The sequence below is a fragment of the Aethalodelphis obliquidens genome, unplaced genomic scaffold (assembly GCF_003676395.1).
Source record: "Aethalodelphis obliquidens isolate GAN/ISIS:26980383/991018 unplaced genomic scaffold, ASM367639v1 scaffold25, whole genome shotgun sequence".
Classification (NCBI taxonomy): Eukaryota; Metazoa; Chordata; class Mammalia; order Artiodactyla; family Delphinidae; genus Aethalodelphis; species Aethalodelphis obliquidens.
Genome location: NW_020837969.1, coordinates 16,969,865 through 16,993,387, shown reverse-complemented (window position 1 = coordinate 16,993,387; position 23,523 = coordinate 16,969,865). Strand labels below are relative to the sequence as shown.

Here is a 23,523-nt window from a genome sequence, read left to right as displayed (position 1 = left end):
TTTACTTGTGTAATCCTCAACTCAACCCTATGAGGCAGGTACTATTATAATCTTCATTTTACAAATGAGATTACTGAAGTTCAGAGAAGTTAAGTAGCCTACCCAAGGTCACACAGCTATTAGCTGGCAGAATCCTTGGTTTAGGGATGTAAGGATCACGAAATCATATTGCCTCTCTAGCCTTTTTTTGTTTCCATGCACTTTTTGCTTTGTGTACTTTACACAAGGATTTCTCTCTGCCTGCAATGATTTCCCACATAACACCTAGTTAAAAGATCTCAGCTCAAAAAGTTAGTTCTTCTGGGAAACTTCTCTGACCCCCCTTCCCCAAGTCAGGTCAGGTTCCCTGCTATACATCCCCCAGGCACACATTTTTTCTTCATACTTACCAGCTTTTAGAATTATTTATATTTTTGTGATTGTATGGTTAGTGTATGTTTTTATCCAAAAAACTTCACGTGGGTTTGAAGTGCGTCCTCTGTGTCTGACACATCCCAGAAGTTGCAGCGTGGGTGCAATACATTTGATTCAGCATGGAAGACTTGGATTTGAGTCCTTGTTCCCCTACTTATTAGCTTTGTAACTTGGAGCAATAACAGCCTGTCAGATCCTCAAATTCTCAGCTCTTTTAAATGGGGATAATAATACCTCACAGGATTGGTATAAGAATTAAAATGAGGCTTCTGAAAGAAGTGTGTAATCTACATAAACATCCTAAAAATACGAGAAAGTGTTTTATAGTGATTAAGATCCTGGGTTGTATTTAAAGTTCTAGCTTTGCAGTCAGAGACCTGAGTTCATTCTCGATTCATAATATTTATTATCCACGCAGTTGATTTGGCAATCCATTATTTGCTGGATTTTTTCATGTATTTTTAAAACTGCATTCATATGTAATTTATTATAAATTTATGCTGTGTTATCTCCCAAGTCTTGTATATACTCTATGCTTTTTATTTTTTGTTCAGCAATAATCTCTTATTGTAGTCCTTTGCACGTAGGAATTCAATTAAATAGTAACATAATCTACATTTATTTGGTGAATATCACGTATTTGCTGTACTGAAAGTACATTAAGTCATAAAGGCAAGTAAGAAAAGTAGTGCACATAACAACTGCCATCATTATACATGTGAAGGTTCAGATTTGCTATTTTTCAAATCACTTAAACCAAGATGAACTGCAGAAATGAAAGCCCAGCAGGAACAATTAAACAATATTTGGAATAAAATCACTTGGCCTAATTTTCATAACCACAGATTTCAAGGAATACCACCATCCATGCCAGGTGTACCAGACTATCCCATTGTCTGTTTTAGCCGTGTAGGGGCCAGTGTGATATAAACCATTCAGGTTTGCAGAGTGACACCTAGTGGGAGGAAAAATAAACACAAAACAATTAGACTAGAAAAATACCCTTTGAAAGAAACCATTTTAGTTTGCTAGCAAATGATTAAAAACATTTTAATTATGAATTCTGCCTTTTTTTTTTTTTTTTTTGGCCACGCCGAGCGGCTTGTGGGATCTTAGTTCCCCATACAGGGATTGAACCCACACCCTTGGCAGTGAGAGTGTGGAGTCCTAACCACTGGACCACCAGGGAACTCCCTCTGCCATTTTTAGATAAGGGAATATTTATCAGTTTGCAAAAGCCAAGTGATTCTACAACATGAGTTTTTTAAACTGGTGGGTTTTAGTACCATAACAACTCTCAGGATAAAACCTAGGCCACTTATAGAGTACTGATAAAGAAGGAGTTCTGTTCTTAATAGAAAAGGAAGGGAGGAAGGAAGGAAGGGAGGAAGGAAGGAAGGGAGGGAGGGAGGGAGGAAGGAAGGGAGGGAGGGAGGGAGGAAGGGAGAGAGGGAGGAAGGGAGAGAGGGAGGAAGGAAGGAAGGAAGGAAGGAAAGAGGGAGGGAGGGAGGGAGGGAGGAAGGGAGGGAGAAAACAAGCAAGCAAAAACATGACCTTGTAAGCCTGAGCCTTAGCGAGAGCAGTATGGGTTAACAAAGCAAGACGTGGCGCGCTGCTCTATTTGCCAGCTCCCCTGTATACTTTACACTTACAGTGTTCATCTATCTGCTGCCAAGACTTAGCTTTCGTAATTAAAATTCCCTTCCTCCCTCTTAAAAGTCAATAGTACATCAATTATTTTAAGCTCAAGGATAAGAAAACAAAACCTAAACCACCATTTAAAATTTCCCCAGCCATCAGACAATAATCATTTGTCTTAGTTGTTGAGTTAACTTTTTACATTTATTGCTCCAACCTAGATAAGTTGGTTAGGTTATCACAAATTTTTAAATGTCCCCCTTCCTCCTTTGGAATCTGTAAATTTTGTTCCTGATATGGATAAACTGAGGATAGGTGATAATTCTGTGTACTGTTATGAAATTAGTTACTGTATATTTATTGATATAACCAATGAAAAGATATCAGACATTAGGACATAAGGAGAACATTCACAAGGAATAGTTCTTAAAATCTTTGGAAAGCACCTAAATTACTGAATCAAAGAAAGCATATAATTTACCCATAAATGCTGAGTGGCTGGCTTGAATCCCTTACCCGCCTTGTAATTCTCTCCTGCTGACCGTCCTGTCCTCCTAACTTAAACTGATGTAACTAATCCAAACCACGTATGCTAAATCTGCAAGTGTTAAGAGCCTACTGTGCTTTAAAAACTGCAATGGAAAGCAACGTCAAAAGACAAAATACCGGGCTTCCCTGGTGGCGCAGTGGTTGGGAGTCCGCCTGCCGATGCAGGGGACACGGGTTCGTGCCCCGGGTCTGGGAAGATCCCACATGCCGCGAAGCGGCTGGACCCGTGAGCCATGGCCTCTGAGCCTCCGCGTCCGGAGCCTGTGCTCCGCAATGGGAGAGGCCACAGCAGTGAGAGGCCTGCGTACCGAAAAAAAAAAAAAAAAAGACAAAATACTCTAAATTGAGCCTCCAGAACATATATTTTGACATATTTCTGTCTTCCTAGAGACATTTACTACATGTACTTTTTAATTTGGTCTGTGATTTGAATGCTATTAGGAAACTGACTCTGGTCAACACAGGAAACCTTAGGAATTCTAAGACCAATTTTCCAGCATCTTCCAGGTTCTAGAACAGCCTGGACTTGAAGCTAGATTGGGGCTTCCTTGGTGAAGAAGTAGCTGTGAGCACACACATGAGATGCTACACCAGAAAAGCAGAGAAGACGTCAACACTCAGTGATTAGTTTGCTATGCAGAGAAGGAATGCCTTGTAAGTGGAATATACTTATGAAGTGCCAAGATTTCATGTAAATTGGAAGAACTATGGGACAGAAAAATAAAGAGTAAGGAGGAAGAGGATGATGGAGTTAAACCACAGAAGTAGCAGGTATGGTAGAAGTAGCACTGAGCTCCTGGAACAATTGACTTTCTCACCAGCTTTTCTGTTTTTCCACCTGCACAGCCTTATCATCTCCTTTGCCTCCAAGGATAATGCAGGCTCCTTGGGTGGCTCCAGCAACTGAATTGCCTTTCTTTGTCCTTCCTGAACCCCTATCTTTAAAGTCAAGTAAATCGTTTATTAGCCCCTGTTAATCTGTGTGCCAGCTGTTGTTCAACTGGGTAGGTACTTAGTTTTGATCTCCTGCTAACAGTAACATTGTGGTTGTTATTTCCGTGTATGGAATTCTGTTCCAAAACAAACATTAAGGGATGCTTGCAACTTTGTGAATTATAGATGTTTTACATAATGCTGATAATTCTTATATAAGGTTAACTTAGAATAACGGGAAGAAAAAGGAGGATGAAGAGAAGCTGATCAAGATGGTTTTAAGAGAACAAGAAAACCACTAGGGAAAAAGATTAACACCACCTTCAACTTGTTAAACAGGAAAGATAACTTTGCTTCTCTGTCTCCTCTCACTGTTGTGTTTGTTCCACTTCCCTTACAAAATGACCAAAAATTAAATGGACTCAAACTTTGAAAAAAGCAAAATCCAGATAAAATAGTGTTTTTACAACTATTTAGATTCAACTTGACACTCCACACTATATACAACAAGCTGTACCTCCATAGAATCTACAACTCTAAAATCAGCACATCACAATAACACATGATGTTCATAATGGCGATTCTCATGATTTTAGGGAAAATAGACGTATGTCTGGCATACCTCCACTTAATAAAATAGAGGATGCTTAATGTTTTTAAAGTATTTACATAATCAAAAAAATGTTAACATTTGGATTATGGAATTTAAATGATTAGTCCTCAATTACATGGAAAACACGGCATGCCAGAAATACTCACTAAAGATTCTGTAATGAAAAGTTATTATGAGGGGCCCGTGTCTTCTAAATAGAAAAGATGTTCAAAGCTCATGTACTGCCTAACAGTCTGAGCACATCTGCTTTGCAGACATAGCAGGCTTATCAGGTTATTTCTAAGGAAGACTGTTTGAATTTTTCCATTCCTGCCTTAACTTTGTGATTACAACAAAGGGTACTGTCTGGATATCATCGTGGGTGGAGAACAGTTACAGGAATGAGGCATATCTAGCTTAGAGAAGAGAAAACATTGAGGAATACAATAAATATCTTCTTATCCAGCACCCGAAGATCTTAAGTTGAAAAAGAATACAATTACTCTGTAGCTACTGAGAAAAAAAAACTGGCAAAGTAATAAGAAGGAAGATTTCAGGCAAATAAAAGGAAAATGAAGAAAAACTGATTTAGTACAATCAAAAATGGAATAAGTTTGCTGATAAAGTAACATTGAAGTATTCAATGAGAAGGTGGAATTAGGTTTCAGGAATGTTGTAGAGGAAAATTATGCATTGGAAGGAGCTTGGATTCAATGATTTAATAAAAGTCACAGTAAATGAAAAGTAGTATTACACAGAAAAAATTACAATAACATGGCCAATTGGTATGATACGAGAAGGTGGAGAGCTACTTGGTTATTAGAACATTGAAAATGTTCTATTTCTTTGTGTCAATTTGTGACCCACTACTTATAATAGCTCGCCCATGATTCCGTTTGCAAAGAGTCTTTGTAAAAGCAGTAATTTGATTTATTTCTATGATATATCTTTCAAGCTTTACTAATGTACACAATGAACAAATCCTTAAAGGTACTTCATCACTTAAGAATTCTTATAAAGATGTTTATTTAATAATACCAGTATCACAAAGAAGACCAACATTACCTCATATATTATAATTAATGCCCACCAGTGGGCAATCATCAACACCACTACAATTATGTTTATAAAATGTCAAACCTGTTAAACCACCAGCCAGACTGATCTTCTTTTGCACAGTTCCCTTCATAGTTGTCGTTATCTCTGTCCCATGTGCTGAATTTCATTCTTTGGTGACTGGCCCACCATTGCACTTCAGGATGAAAATCCCCTGCCAGGGAGTCTCCAGCTGTTCCAGAATATTCCCCAATATGCAAATCATAGGAATTCTAAAGGAAAAGAGGTGACTTCCATTATCAGTTGTTACTATTTTAACAGGCTTATTTAATAAATAAAAGATTAGGTTCTATTGCATATTTTTGTTTCCCCTGACTTCAGGTTTATATTGTATGTTTTACATGTTAATTCATGATGTTAGTTATTTGAAAATGTTAGTACCTTTTCATCTCCAACTTTGAAATTTCTATATTGTGCATAACGGCTATTTTTTTCAAAATCTGCAAGGTTGATTTTTAATGTGTAGTCTCCTGAAAAAAAAAATCGTAGTTGTTTTTTTTTTTTAATTTGTAAGATGACACTGACTTACTGAGGCTTAAAAACAATTTGCGGCTCTGTTTTACTTAGACCATTTCCTTCTGCCATGAGTCAGTTTTCAAAGAATAAGCAGTGACTCCATTGTATTTACAACGTGAATGTTTTGTTGTGTACTTTACTCGAAAAAAATTAGGGACGCAATATTAAAGGTAGAACATTTCTACTACATCTATCACAGGTAAAAACCAGTGTAATTCATTTGGCAAAGAACAACAGAAAGCAAGTCAGTTTTTAGTAAGTAGATTAAGAAATCTAACAATAAAAGAAGTTTTAAGACGTTTAAACATTTATCCTCTTTTTCTTACTTTTGGTAAGAATGTTGATCTTAAATATAAATAATGACTGAAATAGTTGATATCATCAAGTAATCATCTTTTCTTCATTGTCCCATCATTTGCAAATAACAAAGACTATTCTTTTTCAGAAATAGAACTATTGTCAGAAACATAAAAAGTTATAAATCAAACTGTTAGATAATAACTATATTCAATCCTCCTACTTTGATAAATAAACTTTCACAGTGACCTGTAAGATCAGGTTTGAATTTAGTCTTGGCTGCCTCCCAGTTCTGGGCCGGAACATGGAGACACGGCATGCAGGCCTGGTCTGTGGTCTACTTCCCTTCTCTTCCACCTCTGTCTCCACCACACACAGCAAGGGGCTTTGCCCACACGCATGGGCGTTCCAGGCTGCACACCCACGCTCTTTTTACACCAAAATAAAAGCTCTTTCTTTACCTCCCCTCAGACTTAGGGGTGCACACACCAGCTGTATAACTGTCCCACAGTGGGGACAGATGAAGAAGAGGCATGAGCAGGTCCTGGAGACAAGTTCAAGGCTTCTTGGGCAGGGAATGCTGGATTCCCCACCACTGGACAAATTCCTTGTCCCATGGAGCTCTCTAAAGTGGGGTTTCAAGGAAGAGGCCACTTTCATCTGACCAAAACATACTAAATGTTATATGAGCTAAGACTGCAAAGGGGACAAGAGCAGTAACACAGGCTAAGTCAAGACTCCTAAAAAAAGTGCTTTGTATTATAGAAGAGATTCAGACTTTTAGGTAACCATCTAAATATCTCTTTGGTCAATGAGTAAATAAAAGTTCAATTACAGACCATTTCTAAATTAACTTAATTGCAAACACTTCAGCCAAAATTTGTATAATGGGGATAAAGCTATTTTCAGAGGCAACTCCTTAGCCTTAAAGGCTCTCATAATTAAGAAATGCAAGGTCAAAGGCACTGTTTTTCCTTGGGATGATGTGATATGCAGTTGTGACGCCTGGAACTGATCAATACATTTTTGCTACCATGAGAGTAGCCAGACTGAAACACCAATCAAAACCTGAAGGGGAAGCAGATGTGTTGGCAAAGCGCATCTGGGCAAATAAACACTTAATAATAATTTGAAAAATAATAACTTTGAATTTTGTATGTTTAGAAGGAGCCAAAGGTTACTTCTTGGGGTTTTCATAGTTTCAACAAGAAATCAGATGCATATTAATGTGTGAAAGAAACAGAAGCTGGTATGATAAATGTTATATATCTATCATAAAACACTTAAAAGTGGGATAATAAATACATTGAAATTTAGAGAGCACTGATCACAAGAAGAATATACAAAGAAAGCATTAGACGTCTAGGATTATCCATCCTCTCTGAGTTACTATTCTGGTGTCTCAAAGATCTCTATAATTATGATCATACTATTATGAATATAGGAGCACCAATCACTTTCCTTAACTTATTTGGAAAAAATAAACCCTTGCTCTTACATTTAGTGTATTGCCAGTGTGATTTAGCATGTTTTCCTGAGCAATACAGTTGCCTTTTATGAAACATTAAGAATCAGATTTGAGTGGAACTGACTATAATCTGAGATAGCAACTAAGGTAAGGAAGGTAAAGGATTGGAGCAAAAGAGCATGGGAAAGAGAAGCTTGGAAAATGTATTATTAAACTCGTGATATTTTAGACAAATATTGAACTCTAGTTAAAGATATCCATGCAAAAGCATCTAGGGGGACTTTTACAGATGTACACAATTTACTTTGAAATATGTCCAAAAAAATAGATTGATGGATGGATAGATACGGGATTAAAATGTTAATGTAAAATCTCGGTGGTAGGTTGAAACTTTTTCCAGTTTTGCTGTGTCTTGGAAATTTTTCAAAATAAAATTTGGAAATGGAATGGGAACAAAATATTTAGTATATTGTGGTATTTGATTCCAAAAAACTGCCATAATTCCTCAATTCTTCACCCTTCCCTTTGCAATGAGACTTCGTAACTCCTCCCATTAAGTCTATTTCCTTTCCCCTTACAGCTGAGTTGGTCCTGTGACTTGCTTTCACCAATAGAAGGCAGTGAAAATGACTGTGTGCCATTTCTGAGTCTGGGTCTCAAGAACGTTATGTGCTTCCACTGTCTCTCTTGGAACTCTGCCTCTGCTTCAAGAGCAAGTCCAGACTAGCCAGCTGGAAGATGAGAGAGCAAATGGAGTGAGCTGAAGCATTCTATCCAAGGCTAGCCTAGAACAGCCAGCCTCCAGGTGACCAGGAAGTTGATCACCAGCCCATGAGCAAGCTGAGCCAAGATTAGCAGAGCCCAGCCCTGATCAGCAAAGCCACCCAGCCAACCTGTAGATCTGTGAGAAATAAGAAACAGTGGTTGTTTTAAGCCACTAAATTTATGTCTTGTTACACAGTTTTATTGTGCCAACAGATAACTGATACAATATATATGTTTTGAGGCACTCAAGGCATTTAAAAAGAATGATTATAACATTAGCTTTCCTTCCAAGGAACAGAACAAAAATATATGAGAAATCTCCCTCCCACAACCCAGGTGCAAGCAGCCACGTTTTACAAAGGGAATTATTGCCCCAAAGTGATCATTGCCATCTGCAAATCATAGTAGTTACTGAATTAGTTCTATTGTCTATGATTTAGTGAAAAATATTTGTGTTCTTTTTATTGTATTTCAGATGAAGTTGATATTAGGCAAACTTTACCTTGTGTAGTCAATAAGTGAAGATTTCTATTACCCAGCCAATATTCACCATTTTTTTGGACAAAATTTCCAAAGCCATTTTCATAGTCATTCCAGTCTCTAAAAAATTAAAGTGAAAGCTGACTTTAGCAAAATCCAAATGGACCTTTGCAGTACCCAAGGTGTGCACCTCCATCCCTACCCCCAATATTTTCTTGATTAGCTAATGTATTTTATTATTATTAAGAGAGAATGAAATTCTGTCTAATTAATACACTTCAGGATATAATAAAAAGGCTTAACCTATTGTAAACCTCACATTTCCTACTCCAGATAAATCCTTGTGTCATAATTAACACACCTGTTAAAGTTCTCACTGCCATCAGATCGTCTCTGAATTACAGTCCACCCTCCTCCGTCGGACATGTCACAATAAACAGAGAATTCTGCTGGGCTCTGGAGAGGTTTGATTTGGTAAAATCCACTCTGCTTATACCCATCATTGAAAATCTCTGAACAATCTGTTTGGAAAACAAGGTAATATAGTATTTGTTATCTGTCTCTTTTTTTTAAAGGGAGCCTCTGAATGAGATTACTCAATACTAATGGAGACAGATAAATACATGATGTAGATAAGCAGCTGTTTAAAACTGAATCTGAATCTTCCAGTGGCTATTAGGAAATTCTTATTTATTTCTTTTCCTAGTATTTCACTAGCATCTGCCTTCTTGATATGATCATGGAAAAAATAAGACAGTGAAATATGTATCTGGTTTTTCATTTCTGATTCTTGTAGAAAACAATTAAAAGTATATGTTTCAGTTAAGCACAGTATATTTAAGTGAAACTTATAGCTTTATCAGACAGAACAGAGGAAATTTTCTCTCCTGTGACACTAAAATGAAAGTAGAAATATAACACCAAACAAATAATTTAATATAGATTATCCTGACTTAGAGCATTATAAATCATTGTGAACATCTGGAAGTGAACTCAAAATAGTAATCTTCTGGTTAGATTCTTATAACCTCCCAGTCTCATCAGATTTTTTACTAACACACTGAAATTTATAACAGTCCATGCATTCTTAGATGTTTTTGCTGAAAACTGCAAGATTCTACTTTTGTCCCCACAGTCTCCTTTGCTATGGTATTTCTTTGACCCCTGAAGCAAACATAGCTACCAGTTTGTCACCAAAAGGTAATATCTGTTTCTTAAACCACTTGAGCGTGGGATAAATTAATATCTATTGGGTCTTATCTAGGCTGATCTGTACTGACTTCAAGAATATGGCAAGTATGGACTCACTGTTGTTTAGACGCCCAGGAAGCTATGTTTTAGGGTAGTTGAATTCGTGGCCACTGTAAAGAGATAGTTTCAAGGACACCCAGTCACAGACTTTTGAATAAAAATACTGTAATTTAACATCACAAACTTTCAAATTTTACCCTTATCATTTTATTTCCTTCCTTTTTAAGAAAAAAAACATTTTCTACAATTCTGTAACTATGTATGGCAATGGATGTTAACTAGACTTACCGTGGTGATTATTTCACAATACATACAAATATCAAATCCTTATGTCGTACACCAGAAACTAATATAATGTTTTTTGTTAAATTGTACCCAATAAAAAATTTCTCTTCCTGATTGGATAATTCCATTCTTTTAGCATATTTTAAGTTCTTTCTTCACTTTCATTGTTTTGATGCCAAATTGTCTACAACAATTTTGTTACAAATAAAATATACTCCACATTAAATAGATTGAATAGCCAATAGGAATCAGAAGAGAAATGAAAATAAAGAACCTTCATCACTTTCTAAAAACCCTTATCAGGTTGAGACCAATCATACACTACTGCTTTGGTGAAATGTTCATTTTTCTAACGATTTAGGCTTTATTCATATATTTATTTTTGAGATTCAGAAGCCCAAGTGTTCTTTATACATGCTGGATTATTTTTTAAAAATCCTGTTTTGGCAATTAAACAAGCAGAAAAACAATGGGAAAATGATTATCTAAAATTAGTTCAATGTTATTCAAAAGCTTACATCCGTGATCAAGTATATCACACAATATTTTTCATTAAAGTAAGCAGATTTTAACGTTGTTACGAAAGGAGCTCTTTGCTTACATTTAATTACCTACCAAAGAGCTGAATAGTAAAGACTCACAAGTTCCAGACTATTTTCCAAGCAAATATGAAAATGATTAGCTATAACAGTTGCCTCTGGAAAACTCTGTGAATACGGAGTTTTCAGCCAACATTTTCTATTTGTTTTTATTTTATGCCAACTCTGAGTTTAAGTTTTTAAAAATTTTTTCTTCTTCCCAGAGGAAAATGCCAAACACAACTTAAGATCCAGAGGAAGGATTTCAACTGAAAAATCAAAAAGAAAACCGCAACAAATAAATAAACATCAAAAAAGTGCCAGTAGCTCAATTGCTTATGCAAATAAGTTAAGGAGCCTGCCTGGGGGAAATGTGACTTACACTGTGATAGAAAGTTCAAGCAAGGTAGTGTTTAAAATATTAGCTAAATATTTAAAACTATGATTTTCAAAATGTTTCGACACACTCAATGCCCCCAAGAATAGGCAGGAGAAGGGCAGGAGAAGGGCTAAAGAGCTCTGTGTTCATGGGAGTTTAAAAAAAAAAAAAGAATTTTTGGATACTTACATAATGCTAGAGTGAGGCCAAGGATACCTGCCCTCTGTTTGATAAACACTGTGTTAAACTGGGTGAGGTGAACACTTTCTCTGATCATGCAGAAAGCAAGCCATTTTGGAAGGCTGAATGTTGAAGCTTCAAAAAGTGACATGACAGCCTGCCAAATGAGCTTTTTCCTCTTGTCCCAGAATGGTGGCTGAGCCCAAAGCTGAGAACCAAAGGCACTAAGTACCCCACATTCTAAACTCAAAGAAAGGCCAGCATGAACTCAGCCACCACGCCACAGAGCATGCTGGGGAATGCCAGAACTGGCCCTACCACTGCCATCCTTACCCCCAGGCAACGTAAGATAAAACTTGAGAGAGAGGAAGTTGCAATATTCTTGTAGGGGAGGGTTGGTGGGCTCTTTCCTCTGAAAACAAGGGAGAGAAGATATAATAATGTAGATAGATAGCTGACATTCATTGAGCTAAATGCTAAATGCTTTTTTAATCATGTTACATGTATTAACTCATTTGCTCTTTTTTAAAAATTTTTATTTTTGGCTGCGTTGGGTCTTCGTTGCTGCACATGAGCTTTCTCTAGTTGCAGCAAGCGGGGGCTACTTTGTTCTGGTGCGCGGGCTTCTTCTTGCGGTGGCTTCTCTTGTTTGCAGAGCAACAAGAGGTGCGCAGGCTCAGTAGCTGTGGCTCATGGGCTCTAGAGCACAGGATCAGTAGTTGTGGCGCACGGGCTTAGTTGCTCCATGGCATGTGGGATCTTCCCAGACCAGGGATCGAACCCGTGTCCCCTGCGTTGGCAGGTGGATTCTTTTTTTTTTTTTTTGCGGGACGCGGGCCTCTCACTGTTGTGGCCTCTCCCGTTGCGGAGCACAGGCTCCGGACGCGCAGGCTCAGCGGCCATGGCTCACGGGCCCAGCCGCTCCACGGCATGTGGGATCATCCCGGACCGGGGCACAAACCCGTGTCCCCTGCATCGGCAGGCGGACTCTCAACCACTGCACCACCAGGAAAGTCCAACTCATTTGATCTTTACAACAAAGAGATAGGTATTCTTATCACTTCCATGTTACAGATGAGGAATATGAGGCACATAGAGGTCAAGTAACTTGCGCAAAGGCCATGGCTAGCAAGGGCAACTGGACTTTGAAAGCAGGATTTGGACTCTACAATAACCACTACACATACTGCCTTGACAGACTGTCTCATAAAGACTGGGGGCTCCTGCAGAAGTGGGCGTGGTTAAACTAGCGGTCTTGGCTGAACAGATGTGATACCAAAGGCTGCTATGATTGTCACCAATTAGTGTGAATTTGGTACTACCATCTTTTAATGTAGGCACATAATTCAATCACACCCAAAAGATTAAAAAAATACATTTAATTATATGTTGTATAAAAATGGTGGTGGTGTGATGAATTGGGGGACTGGGATTGACGTGTATACACTGATGTGTATAAAATGGATGACTAATAAGAACCTGCTGTATAAAAAATAAAATAAAATAAAATTCAAAAAAAACAAAAGATACTGAGATAGGAGGTAGATGGGGCCCTGGGCTGGACAGCTGGAGTTTGTCCAGCGGAGTAAATTGGAGCTTTGTTTTCCCTGACACTCCAAAGACAAAGTTAGGGCAGGAGCTGAGCTCTGCTAGAGTAAAGAGATAAGATGACCACATCTATTACCTCCCCAACTGCATATGTGCAGAAAAGCTCCTCAGGGGTCAAAAAGGGAGGGGCACAACCCCATAACAAACGTTGTCAAATCTCCCACAGGCCTCTGCACTGAAATCCATCTTGGCAAAAAGATGTGCATGCATGTTGGAGAGATTTCTAGGGCAGGTCAGGTGTGAAAAAAGAAACAAGATAACTGGCCAAAGGTAAACAAAGACCTGGAAGAACTGCCCTATATACATGATTTGACCCCCTCTTTACTGTGCTCCTCATTAGGGAGGACACCCACATCCTTTCTCTCTGGGTGTGTATTTCTGCCTCGCTTCTGTCTTAAATAAATAAACTGTTTCTCTGTGTGCTCTCCCACATGTATGCTGTGTCTCTAATAATAAACTTTGTACCTGTTTTTGCAAAAAAAAAAAAAATCATGTGCTTTGTGCATTGTTTTCAAAAATTGCTAGGTTGTATGTAATTAGGCATTTTCTACTATGAGATGAATTAGAATTCAGAAAATGATTTAGTAATAATACAGTAACTGGTAAATAAGAACAAAGAAATTTATTTCTACAGATCATATACGTGTACATTTAATTTTTTAATTTAAGGAGACCAAAAACATACACTTTGGTGTGAGCAAATTTTTATATATTTTATATAATATTATATATTATGTAAATATATTATATATTTTCTTAGAATTTATGTCTTATTATATATTTTATTTATTGAGTGTTTGTCCTTGGTAGGCTCTCTAGTACTATTTTCCTATATGCTGAAAAATAAAATACAATTGAACTGGATTTATATTTCATAGCTTATTCCTCCTTCTCCTTCATGCTTGCATCATCATAAACACACCATCATAAACACATCATAATAAAAACAGATGTACTGACTTCTGGAATTTTTTTAGCTGTTATACCCAGAAACAGTCATCTAGAATGTCTATTATCTATCATATTATACATGCTATAATTTTATAACACACACACACACACACACACACACACACACACACTATAATAGTTTGTCTAGACCCTGTCCCTATGACTCTTCTACCCAACTCCTACTTATACAGTCAGTTCTGCGCTGTCCTTGGTATTTCAATTTCCTAGTAACTGATTTCTTGCCTTACTCCTTGTTTCCTAAGTTTCCTAAGTTCCTAAGTTCTGCTCCCAGCACTCTCAACACAGGGGTGAGAGTTTTAGTGCTTAAACCTCACTCTTCCCAGGACTGGTTGCACAGTCCCTGTAACAAACACCCAACTGCCTGCCTCCTGCCATTATCTGACACTTGAATCTGTGTTGACAACCCACTTAGATTGTTTAAATAGACACGCTGGAGCTTGGTTTGGTATTTGGAATAATGGTACTTTTTTTTTTTTTTACAGCCGCACCATGCAGCTTGTGGGATCATAGCTCCCTGACCAGGGATCGGGCCAGGCCATGGCAGTGAAAGTGCCGAGTCCTAACTACTGGACCACCAGGGAATTCCCTGGTACTTCTTCTCTTACACTGATCAGTTTCTTGCCCTTGAGATAAGTTTTGTTCCTACTTTTGGAATCACATATCCTTTGCAGACCAACCTGTTACCTTCCTCTGAGTTGTTATTCAAATAAATATCTTGTTTTACTCCATGAGTACATTTGAAGCATCTGCACTCTCTTTTGATTTGTTCCACCAATTAAATTTTAAATATATATATTGAACATTCACAATATGCCAATCATCACATTAGATGCTAAAGATACCAGTACCTAGACAGTTTAGCAGGAGATAGACAACTAAGCATGCAGTGACAATACTCCATGATAAGTGCTGAGACAGAAAAGTAGGGACTTCCCTGGTGGTCCAGTGGTAAAAAATCCACCTTCCAACGCAGGGGACGCAGGTTTTATCCCTGGTCAGGGAACTAAGATCCCACATGCCGCGGGGCAACCAAGCCCGCGCGCCACAACTATTGAGCTCGCACGCCTAACTAGAGAGCCCGTGTGCCGCAAACTACAGAGCTCATGAGCCCTGGAGCCCGCGTGCCACAACTACAGAGAAGCCTGCACACCACAGTGAAGAGCCCGCACGCCACAACAAAAGATCCTGCATGCCTCAACGAAGATTCCGCATGCCACAACTGAGACCCGGTGCAGCCAAAAATAAATAAATAATAAATAAATCTTTAAAAAAAAAAAAAGAAAGAAAAGTAACAGGTGCTTTTGGAGTACATGGAAGTGATGCCTAATTCAGTCTTGAGGGTCAGGAAGTTTCCTGAAGGGCTAAACTGGGGTCTGAAGGATGAATAATAGCAGTCAGCCCAGGGGACAGGATTGAGTAGAGAAGATGCTCCAGACAGAGATAATGGCTAATGTAAAGTTCCAAGGGCTCAGGAGAGCAGGGTGCTGTTGAGAAACTGAAGTCAGTTACTGTACCTGGACTGTAACATGCAAAAGAGAAGCATGAAAACAGTTAAGGTCAGAATTCTAGCTCCACCGTATACACTTCTGATCCCATACCTGTGCAGCCTCCACAAAGCCAGTACACTCATAATACCAGTGATCTCTCTGCCAGGCAATCCTCTCCAACACCAGAGATACTTTTTTTTTTTTTTTTTTTTTTTTTTTGCGGTTCGCCGGCCTCTCACTGTTGCGGCCCCTCCCGTTGCGGAGCACAGGCTCCGGACGCGCAGGCTCAGCGGCCATGGCTCACGGGCCCAGCCGCTCCGCAGCATGTGGGATCTTCCCAAACCGGGGCACGAACCCACGTCCCCTGCATCGGCAGGCGGACTCCCAACCACTGCGCCACCAAGGAAGCCCCCAAAGATATTTTTAACTCCTTATCATTCTACTTTGAGCCCCTGTGGTCTAGAGGCGGCGTCATCCCTGGAATCAAAGACTCTCCTTCGCGCTTACAACCTCTTCTCTCTCCTATTCTTGTACCACTCCCACTCTTCTCTTTTCCCTAGCTTTGATTATGCACTTGGGGGTTTTGATGGCTGCTTTCTCTGACCTCCCTGCCCCAGCCCTGACCCCTCTTCTGACCTGGGGGGCTACAGGAGAGAGAACAACAGGGGCTGAGGGTGACAGCAGCAAATTCAAGGTCATGCTGGAAGTTATGTCAAATTTGAATGGCAAAGACTTTATATCCATTCTCCCCAAGGAAATTGGGGTAGGCAGAAATAGATACGGTAGATATACATAAATCTTTTCATTTTTGTCAGGATCCCTTGTAGTTTTGTATCTAGTTCATTGTGTAACAATTTATCTTTGAAACATAAAAAAAAATAATGATAGCTATATTTATGAGTACTTACTGTGTGCCAGGCACTGTTCTCATTGTTTTACATGTATTTATTCATTTAATTCTCAAAATTCTCTAAATTAGATACCGTGATTATCCCCATTTTACAACTGAGAAAATTGAGGCATAGAGAAGTTAAACAAATTGCCTGAAGACCATTGTTAGTAGTGCTACAATCCATTCTCCAAACAATAGGCAAGACTTAACCTTGCTTTAAAATAGACTGTTATATGTGTTTGGGTGACTAAGGGCAGGGACATCCACAGAGGGCAGATCCAGGCCATTTTGATGGAGCCCAGAGTCCTTGTGTAATCTACTTTGTTTCTATAGCAGCCTCTGCTATTCCTCTAGGAAAATTCACTGGCAACAGCGATCCTTCCAGTGTTTCTTCTTTAGAGTCGGTTATGTCAGAACATGCCAGTTTCATGGGTTGCCTGTCTGGTTTTACACTTAGCAGGGGAAGCACACATGTTATTCCTACTTCGCCGCTGGCTAGGCGCCTGTGGCTCCAGATTGAACTGGGCTTTTTAGAAGAATTAAGCCAATGCTTGATAGCCCCGTCATAATATGGCCACTAGCTGACCACAGACTTGGGCAGTGGATGGGGCCAGTTGGCTGCTACTTCTGGTGGATGCAGCTTTTGACCAGGCGCTATAATGGAATGATTTTAGGTCTCAGGCAGATCTGTTGTGTTAGACTTGAAAGAGGTCCAGTACCCATGTCTTTTCAATGTTTAGAATTAGTAGCTGTAATGTCTCTTTAAATCTATGAGCATATCTCAGAATGGCAACCTCATTTCTCCCCATCCCGTGCTTGGTAGAAGGAGATGAGAAACTGTGAGGATGGCAGGTCTGATTCACTACTTTGTGGCAGAGAGCAGATGCCTAAACCATGCACACCCCAGGCCCTGTCCAGGAAGGCACCCTCCACTGCCCTATTGGCTGCAGTGTTCTTCCAGCATCCTCTGTTGATCCTCAAGTGCCCCCGTGGGAGGAACACACTGGATTACATCTTTCATTGAGCAACATCTCCTGGAAAGTACATTATCTTGATGATGGTAGACAATCTTTTGAAGACGGCACATTTTATTCCTTGAAAGGGCTTCCTCATTTGTACCAGTCACTGACCATCTGTTCATCAAAAAGATCATCCCCCATCAGGCATTTAAAGACACATGATCTTGACTGACATGGAACATGTCTCCTGGATTTAGGAAGCGATGTGAAAATCTGACTGTCCACTCCCTCCTTGATCAAATGGAATAGATAGCCTAGGAAGCTACCTCACAATAAACCCTGCCAACTCATCTACCTGCCTCACCACTGAGGAATTTACCCCAAACATGCTTCACTCCTCCACCAGGAACACTCCGTTCCAGAGCAATCATGGCTCTCAGCCCCTTACATCTCTGACCTCACCGACATTCCACAGGTCAATCAGGTTCTGAACAAACTACAGATCTCTCAGCTAAGATATCCTCTAGTGAATCAATGACAGAGTGGTCACCGGTTGGCCCAGAGCCCTGACAAGCCCTGATGAAAGGACACCTCTAGTAACTTTTCTTTATAGAAGTACTACCTTCCCAAGCCAGAAGCTGATATCTAAGGCAATGTAAGGTATATTAGCTTGCTAGGTCTGCCGGAACAAAATACCACAAATTGTGTAGCTTAAATAATAGAAATTTATTTTCTCACAGTTATGGGGCTCAGAAGTCCAAGATTAAGGTGTCAGCAGGTTTGGTTTTCTCTGAACCCTCTGTTCTTGGCTGACTTCTTGCTGTGTCCTCACATGGTCTTCCCTCTGTGCACACACATCCCTGGTGTTTCTCTGTGTGTCCAAACTTCCTCTTCTTATAAGGATACCAGTCAGATTGAATTAAGGCCCATCCTTAATGGCCTCCTTTTGACTTAAGCACCTCTTTAAGTGCCCTACCGCCAAATACAGTCACATTCATAGGTACTGAGGGTTAGGGCTTCAACATACGTATTTTGGGGGAACATGATTCAGCCCATAAGACAGAGTAATCAATCAAATGGCTTTTTGACTATTCTGATTACCCACTTCTCTGTGAATCAATCCTGTCATCCACAATGATTGACCAAATTAACCCAGTGAGATCTTACCCTCTAATCTGTGTCTTATTGACATTTACTGCAGTCTCAGGATAGGTACCTGAAGCCTCCTTGTTGGATACCTAAACATATCACAACCAGGTCCCAAACACCCAATAAAAAGAGTACCAAACTGGGAACTTCCCTGGCGGTCCAGTGGTTAGGACTATGGGCTTCCACTGCAGGGGGCACAGGTTCAATCCCTGGTTGGGGAACTGAGATCCCTGGTCTGGGAACTGAGATCCCACATGCCGCACAGTGCGGCAGAAAAAAAAAAAAAGAGTACCAAACTGGTACAGGACCCCACCTCCTACCTGAAAAGAAATAAAGCCTTTGCTTTGTGACCTCAGGGAATCTTGGACTTTTTTCAGCCTGTAGGAAGAAATTTGGTAAGAAGCCTGATCTGGTCATCCACACCCAACAGGGAAAGCACTCCTTTTCAACCCTGTAGGGATTATCATTTAATTGGCCTGGATTGGAGCTCAGGCACTGTTTATAATTTCCCATGGGTCACTTGCATTTCTGCACATTTTGCACACAGAGCTTGTGTTCTGGACTATTTTTTTCAAGGATGTTTCTATAGTGAACAGCTTTGGGCAGATAGAGATAGTGGCTGCACCAGAGCAGATGGCGGGTTTGTTTGCTTCCTCTGAGGTACAAAGGCTGGTCAGATTTGCTTGTAACCTATTATAAAAGATTGAGGTTTCCTAAGCTCAGGGTTCCTCAGCTGTGACCTAGCCCACTGCCTGCACATCTTCCACCTGGATTATTCCACACTGCTTCCTTGGTATTTGCAGGCTGGACACATTGGTGCAAACATGAAGCTCATGTCTCTGACCCTGGAGTCTCTTGTCTTCTGCCAGCGTCCCTGAAACTGTGACAAGCCATCAGCATTTTAAAAGGTCACCAGGTGATTCTCATGAGAATCACTGTCTTCAAGAAATCACTACTGATTCTGCTTCCTGTTCAATTGCTTTCCTGAGTCTTCTTTCACTGTCTTGCTTAATCTTCCCAGTAATTCTCCACTTAGGTTCCAGTTCCTGGTTCTCTGCCCCTGTGGTGGCTTCAGACCGTCCCTTGTTTCTCAAGCCTGTTTTTACCCAAGCGGTCCTTGGTTCCTCTTTGTTCCATGCTTCAGAGCCACACGCCATCCTCGCTCCGTATCCAGCCCCACTCTGCAGGACAGTGGATCTGGTCTCCTTCTGTCCCCTAAAGTGGGGAAGGCAGTTGGACTCCAAGGATCAAGGGCAAAGGATCAAGTTGCTGAACAACAGAGTCAGGAACTCAGGGCAGAGACTGAGCAAAGAGAGATTAGGATCTCAGTAAAAAGAGAAAAAGGGAGCATTTTATTGAAGCGTACATTCTAAGATTCTCACAACTCATATCTAACACTGATGAGTATATTTAGAAACACAAAATAAAGATGTTTTTATTCTCATCAGCTTGGCATCTCATTAGCCTCTACAGGTTCTCAATTATAGTCAGATATATTTCCCAATTTATAATTGCTTATCTTGCTATTCCTATTTCTATGTACTACTGTGCTTTCACTCATAAATATGAGGCTCTAGCATGTTGCAAGGACTCTGATGGGAAATAAGGAGGAAAGAGTGCATGAAACATCATCCCAGACCTTATAAAGTATCCAGTTAATTGACAAAGATAGGCTCATAAACAGAGAAATTATAACATATCATGGCAGTACAGTAGACATACTATAGTATATAAGAACAAAGCATTCCAGATGTCATTCTCATTTGTGACAACTATTATTTGTTTATTTTAAAGTTGCCTGGAGGAAATCAGGTGAATACTTTTCTGTAGGGAACAGGACATGTGTAGGGATAAGTGCAATACGTTAGCAGTTTAAGATCATTTAGTTTCTGGGGGGAAACCTGGCCTAATCAAAGGGAAAATGACCAAACTGTAAAATATACACATAAAACATAAATAATAGGAAAATGATTTATTTTCCTAAATAACTCTGATTCTTTTTCCTGACCTGCCCTTTTATTCTATTACCTTACTTACTATCCTAAGGTATGTCAGGGTTTCAGAAGGGAAAATTATATAAATGAAATGAAGCAAGATACAGTACACAAATAAAAAACTGTAAAATTTCACAAATATAATCTGCCATTTGCACACTGATATTTAAACAATCCATTGTCATGATCTCTAATTAAACTATTGGGATCCTCAGATAATTGGCATATGCTATTAAATGTCCCTTGCAGAGATAATAGAGAGAAGGGGTAAAATATAGTAGAAGACGTTTAAATTTGGTATAATGCTTCATGTTGCTTGTTACTGGAATAGGAAAAGCTCTTTAGCAAAACCTGAAGTGATCAAGTTACTAGCACCACCATTGCACACGGGTGTATGATGTAAGTTATGGAAACACATAAGAAACATAGATTCTGACCTGCGTATTGCCTCTTGCCTCCGAGGTCAATGACGCTATTCTCCTCTCCTTTATCAAGGAACTGGACTTCCTTCTCATGCAAAAGCTGCTCGATCTTGACTCGCTGCTGCTTGACCCGGGTCTCAAGCAGGTGCACCTGGGCTCTGAGCCGCGCCTGCTCGTGCAGGCAGTTCTCGAGAGCCTGCAGAGTAACGCGCATCTCGTTCTTAGGAAGAATAAACGCTCCGAACAAGCTGGATAAATTAACGATTCAAATTTGTCCCCAGCTCCCGTTTCAGAATAATATTCTACCCAGAAAGTGGTTTGCAAGTTCTAACACTGTTTGTTATTTGGAGAATAAGAAATTATGGCTTACGGTAAAGTGCTTGAACTAAAAAATGATATAAAATAATCTGAATGACTACACCAAGAGCTGTAGAGTGGTTGTCTCATTTGATCCTCGTAACGATTCCACGAGGTAGGAAGGGACTCATCCTTGAGGAAACTTGCAATTTCTCAAGGAAACAGGAAATTCTCAGGGGGCAAGAGGAGTCAGCATTCATATCCAGTTCAAGGATCCTACTCTCAAACTCTACATATCACCGCCTGAGTGCTTTCTTAACAGGAAAGTGCTTTACAGCATCATTACATGTGACTAGTGTGTCAGTCTCTAAAATAAACAAGGCTTTTGAATGACCTTTTTGTATTGATACATTTTAAAAATATATTGAATGTTCATAACCTGATGACACATGGTCACCTTTCTAAGGGATGCTACTTTAGACCCTCAGATCCCTGAGTATCTTACCCATTTACCTGTTTCTGGAAATTCTACTGGAGTCACTTTACCTTTTGGCTTACTTATTGTTTTTCCCTTAATTACTTCAAAACAGGATGCAGAAGCCTGAGTCTTTCAGTTAAATTGTTTACTTTCTCTAAAAAAGGCAAATAACCCAAGAATATTGCATGTGAAAGAGTTTATCAGCTTCCTTCTACAGTGGCATCTGACTGAGTGGATTTCTCCAGAGCTAAAGCAAATGTGGTGACTTGGGAAGGGGAGTTGCAGAGGTGTGCCTCCAGGGAAGAGCTACTGAGACCAAGAAGCTGCAGTAAAGACCCTTAAGTACTCAACGCTGGGAGAGTTACTAGGGGATAGTGAAGAGAAAGGACAAAAGACAAAGTTTTGCCTTTTTCCTGTTTTTACTTTGACAACTCTATTTGCAGCTCATGTCATGATCTCCTGTGATAAGCATAAATGTTTGCTGAGAAATTATGAATTTTAACATGTAAGTGCCTTACACTACTTTTATATACATTATTTCCTAAAATAGGCATTTGAATACAGTCAGACATATTTCCCAATTTATAATTGCATAACTTCCTGTTTCTATCTTTATATGCTACCTTGTATTCATTCCATAAATATGAGGGCATACTGTGTTCTGGGCACTTTGCTAGGCTGTCTGAACAGCATGCTCAGATATTCTGTTTGGGGCAAAAGAAAGAGGAAAATACATTGTCTTCCTGTGAAGGACTATAATGTAAACATAGAAATTCAGCCTCTAAACTGAAGGTCATATAGCAAGAGAATGGAGAAATGATAGTAGAGGACTCCTCCCTCCTGTCTCCAGGCCCAAGTCACTGAAGCTCTCCCAGCTGTTTCTCTAGGACTATTTCTTATTTTCAGACTCTCTCTTCAACTCTCTTTGATTTAACCTCTCTGAACGAGTTATTTGCTTAGCCCCCTGAGTTATACCTGTCTAAAAAATGAACAGCAAAGACATTTTATGGCATATGGAATCCTGTGTTGCTTTCTAATAGTGGGAAATTGGTTGTGATGTTGTTAAATATAGTGGACTATACAATTTAAAAATAACTGAAGGATTACAGGGCAAGGATGTTCAATTTTTATGTGACTACATATACAGTGTTAGTAAGCTTATTTAAAACTTAGGCGTTTTCTTTCTCCCAGAACTTTGAGTAAATGATTGTTTTTCCCTTTTTACCCATGAATGGAGAGAGGCACAAGTTCATTGCAATTACTTTCAAATAATCTGTCTAGTTTACACTGACAGTGTCCAATACTGGAAAGCTCAAGGTCAATTTCAAAAGACAGTTTTAAATTCTTAATATTATGCAACCACCCAAATAACCCCAGTAAATAAAAAAGATTTTATTTAGTGTGAATACTGATTTTTACTTTAAAGGTTTTTTTTTAAGCACTTAATAAGTGCCTATTACGTGGCAGGTGCTTTTTCATTTTCCCCCTAGTTAAGTTTTTTTAGTGACAAGTTACTATAGACTTTCTGCAAAATAAAAGAAAATTCAGATCTAAGTGGGTATTTAAAACAATAGCTTTTGTAATGAGCTTACCCAGCTTTCCCTGCCCATCACCAGAACAGTGGTGAGAAGGATGAAACTGATCATCTTCACCATTTTTCCCACTGAAAGAACTGCAAGAACAAAAAGAATTTCATAAGATTAATTTATTGTGAATTTTTCATGAGGCCAATGCTGGCTTGACTCAATGTGATCCAGGAGGTCAGACACAGCTCCAGGCCGTGTCTAATCTGACAGTCGCCATGGAAATTCTCCTGGACTTTCC

General features: G+C 39.4%; 1 protein-coding gene across 6 annotated transcripts in view; it reads right to left on the bottom strand.

Annotated features, from left to right (window-relative positions):
* Positions 1-800: 800 nt before the first annotated feature.
* Positions 801-23,523, bottom strand: part of FGL1 (fibrinogen like 1) — a 58,139-nt gene continuing 35,416 nt past the window's right edge. For 4 of the 6 annotated variants that reach the window (XM_027122679.1, XM_027122678.1, XM_027122680.1 and 1 more), the window contains 7 exons: positions 23,292-23,371; positions 20,940-21,120; positions 9,130-9,289; positions 8,791-8,888; positions 5,624-5,712; positions 5,267-5,454; positions 801-1,369 (listed from right to left, as the gene is read on the bottom strand). In XM_027122679.1, the coding sequence (XP_026978480.1) occupies positions 1,210-1,369; positions 5,267-5,454; positions 5,624-5,712; positions 8,791-8,888; positions 9,130-9,289; positions 20,940-21,120; positions 23,292-23,354 (939 nt within the window). In that variant the 5' untranslated portion in view covers positions 23,355-23,371 and the 3' untranslated portion in view covers positions 801-1,209. Of the gene's footprint in view, positions 1,370-5,266; positions 5,455-5,623; positions 5,713-8,790; positions 8,889-9,129; positions 9,290-20,939; positions 21,173-23,291; positions 23,372-23,523 lie in introns of those variants that run through there. The other 2 variants (XM_027122684.1, XM_027122682.1) reach the window with 2 other exon arrangements.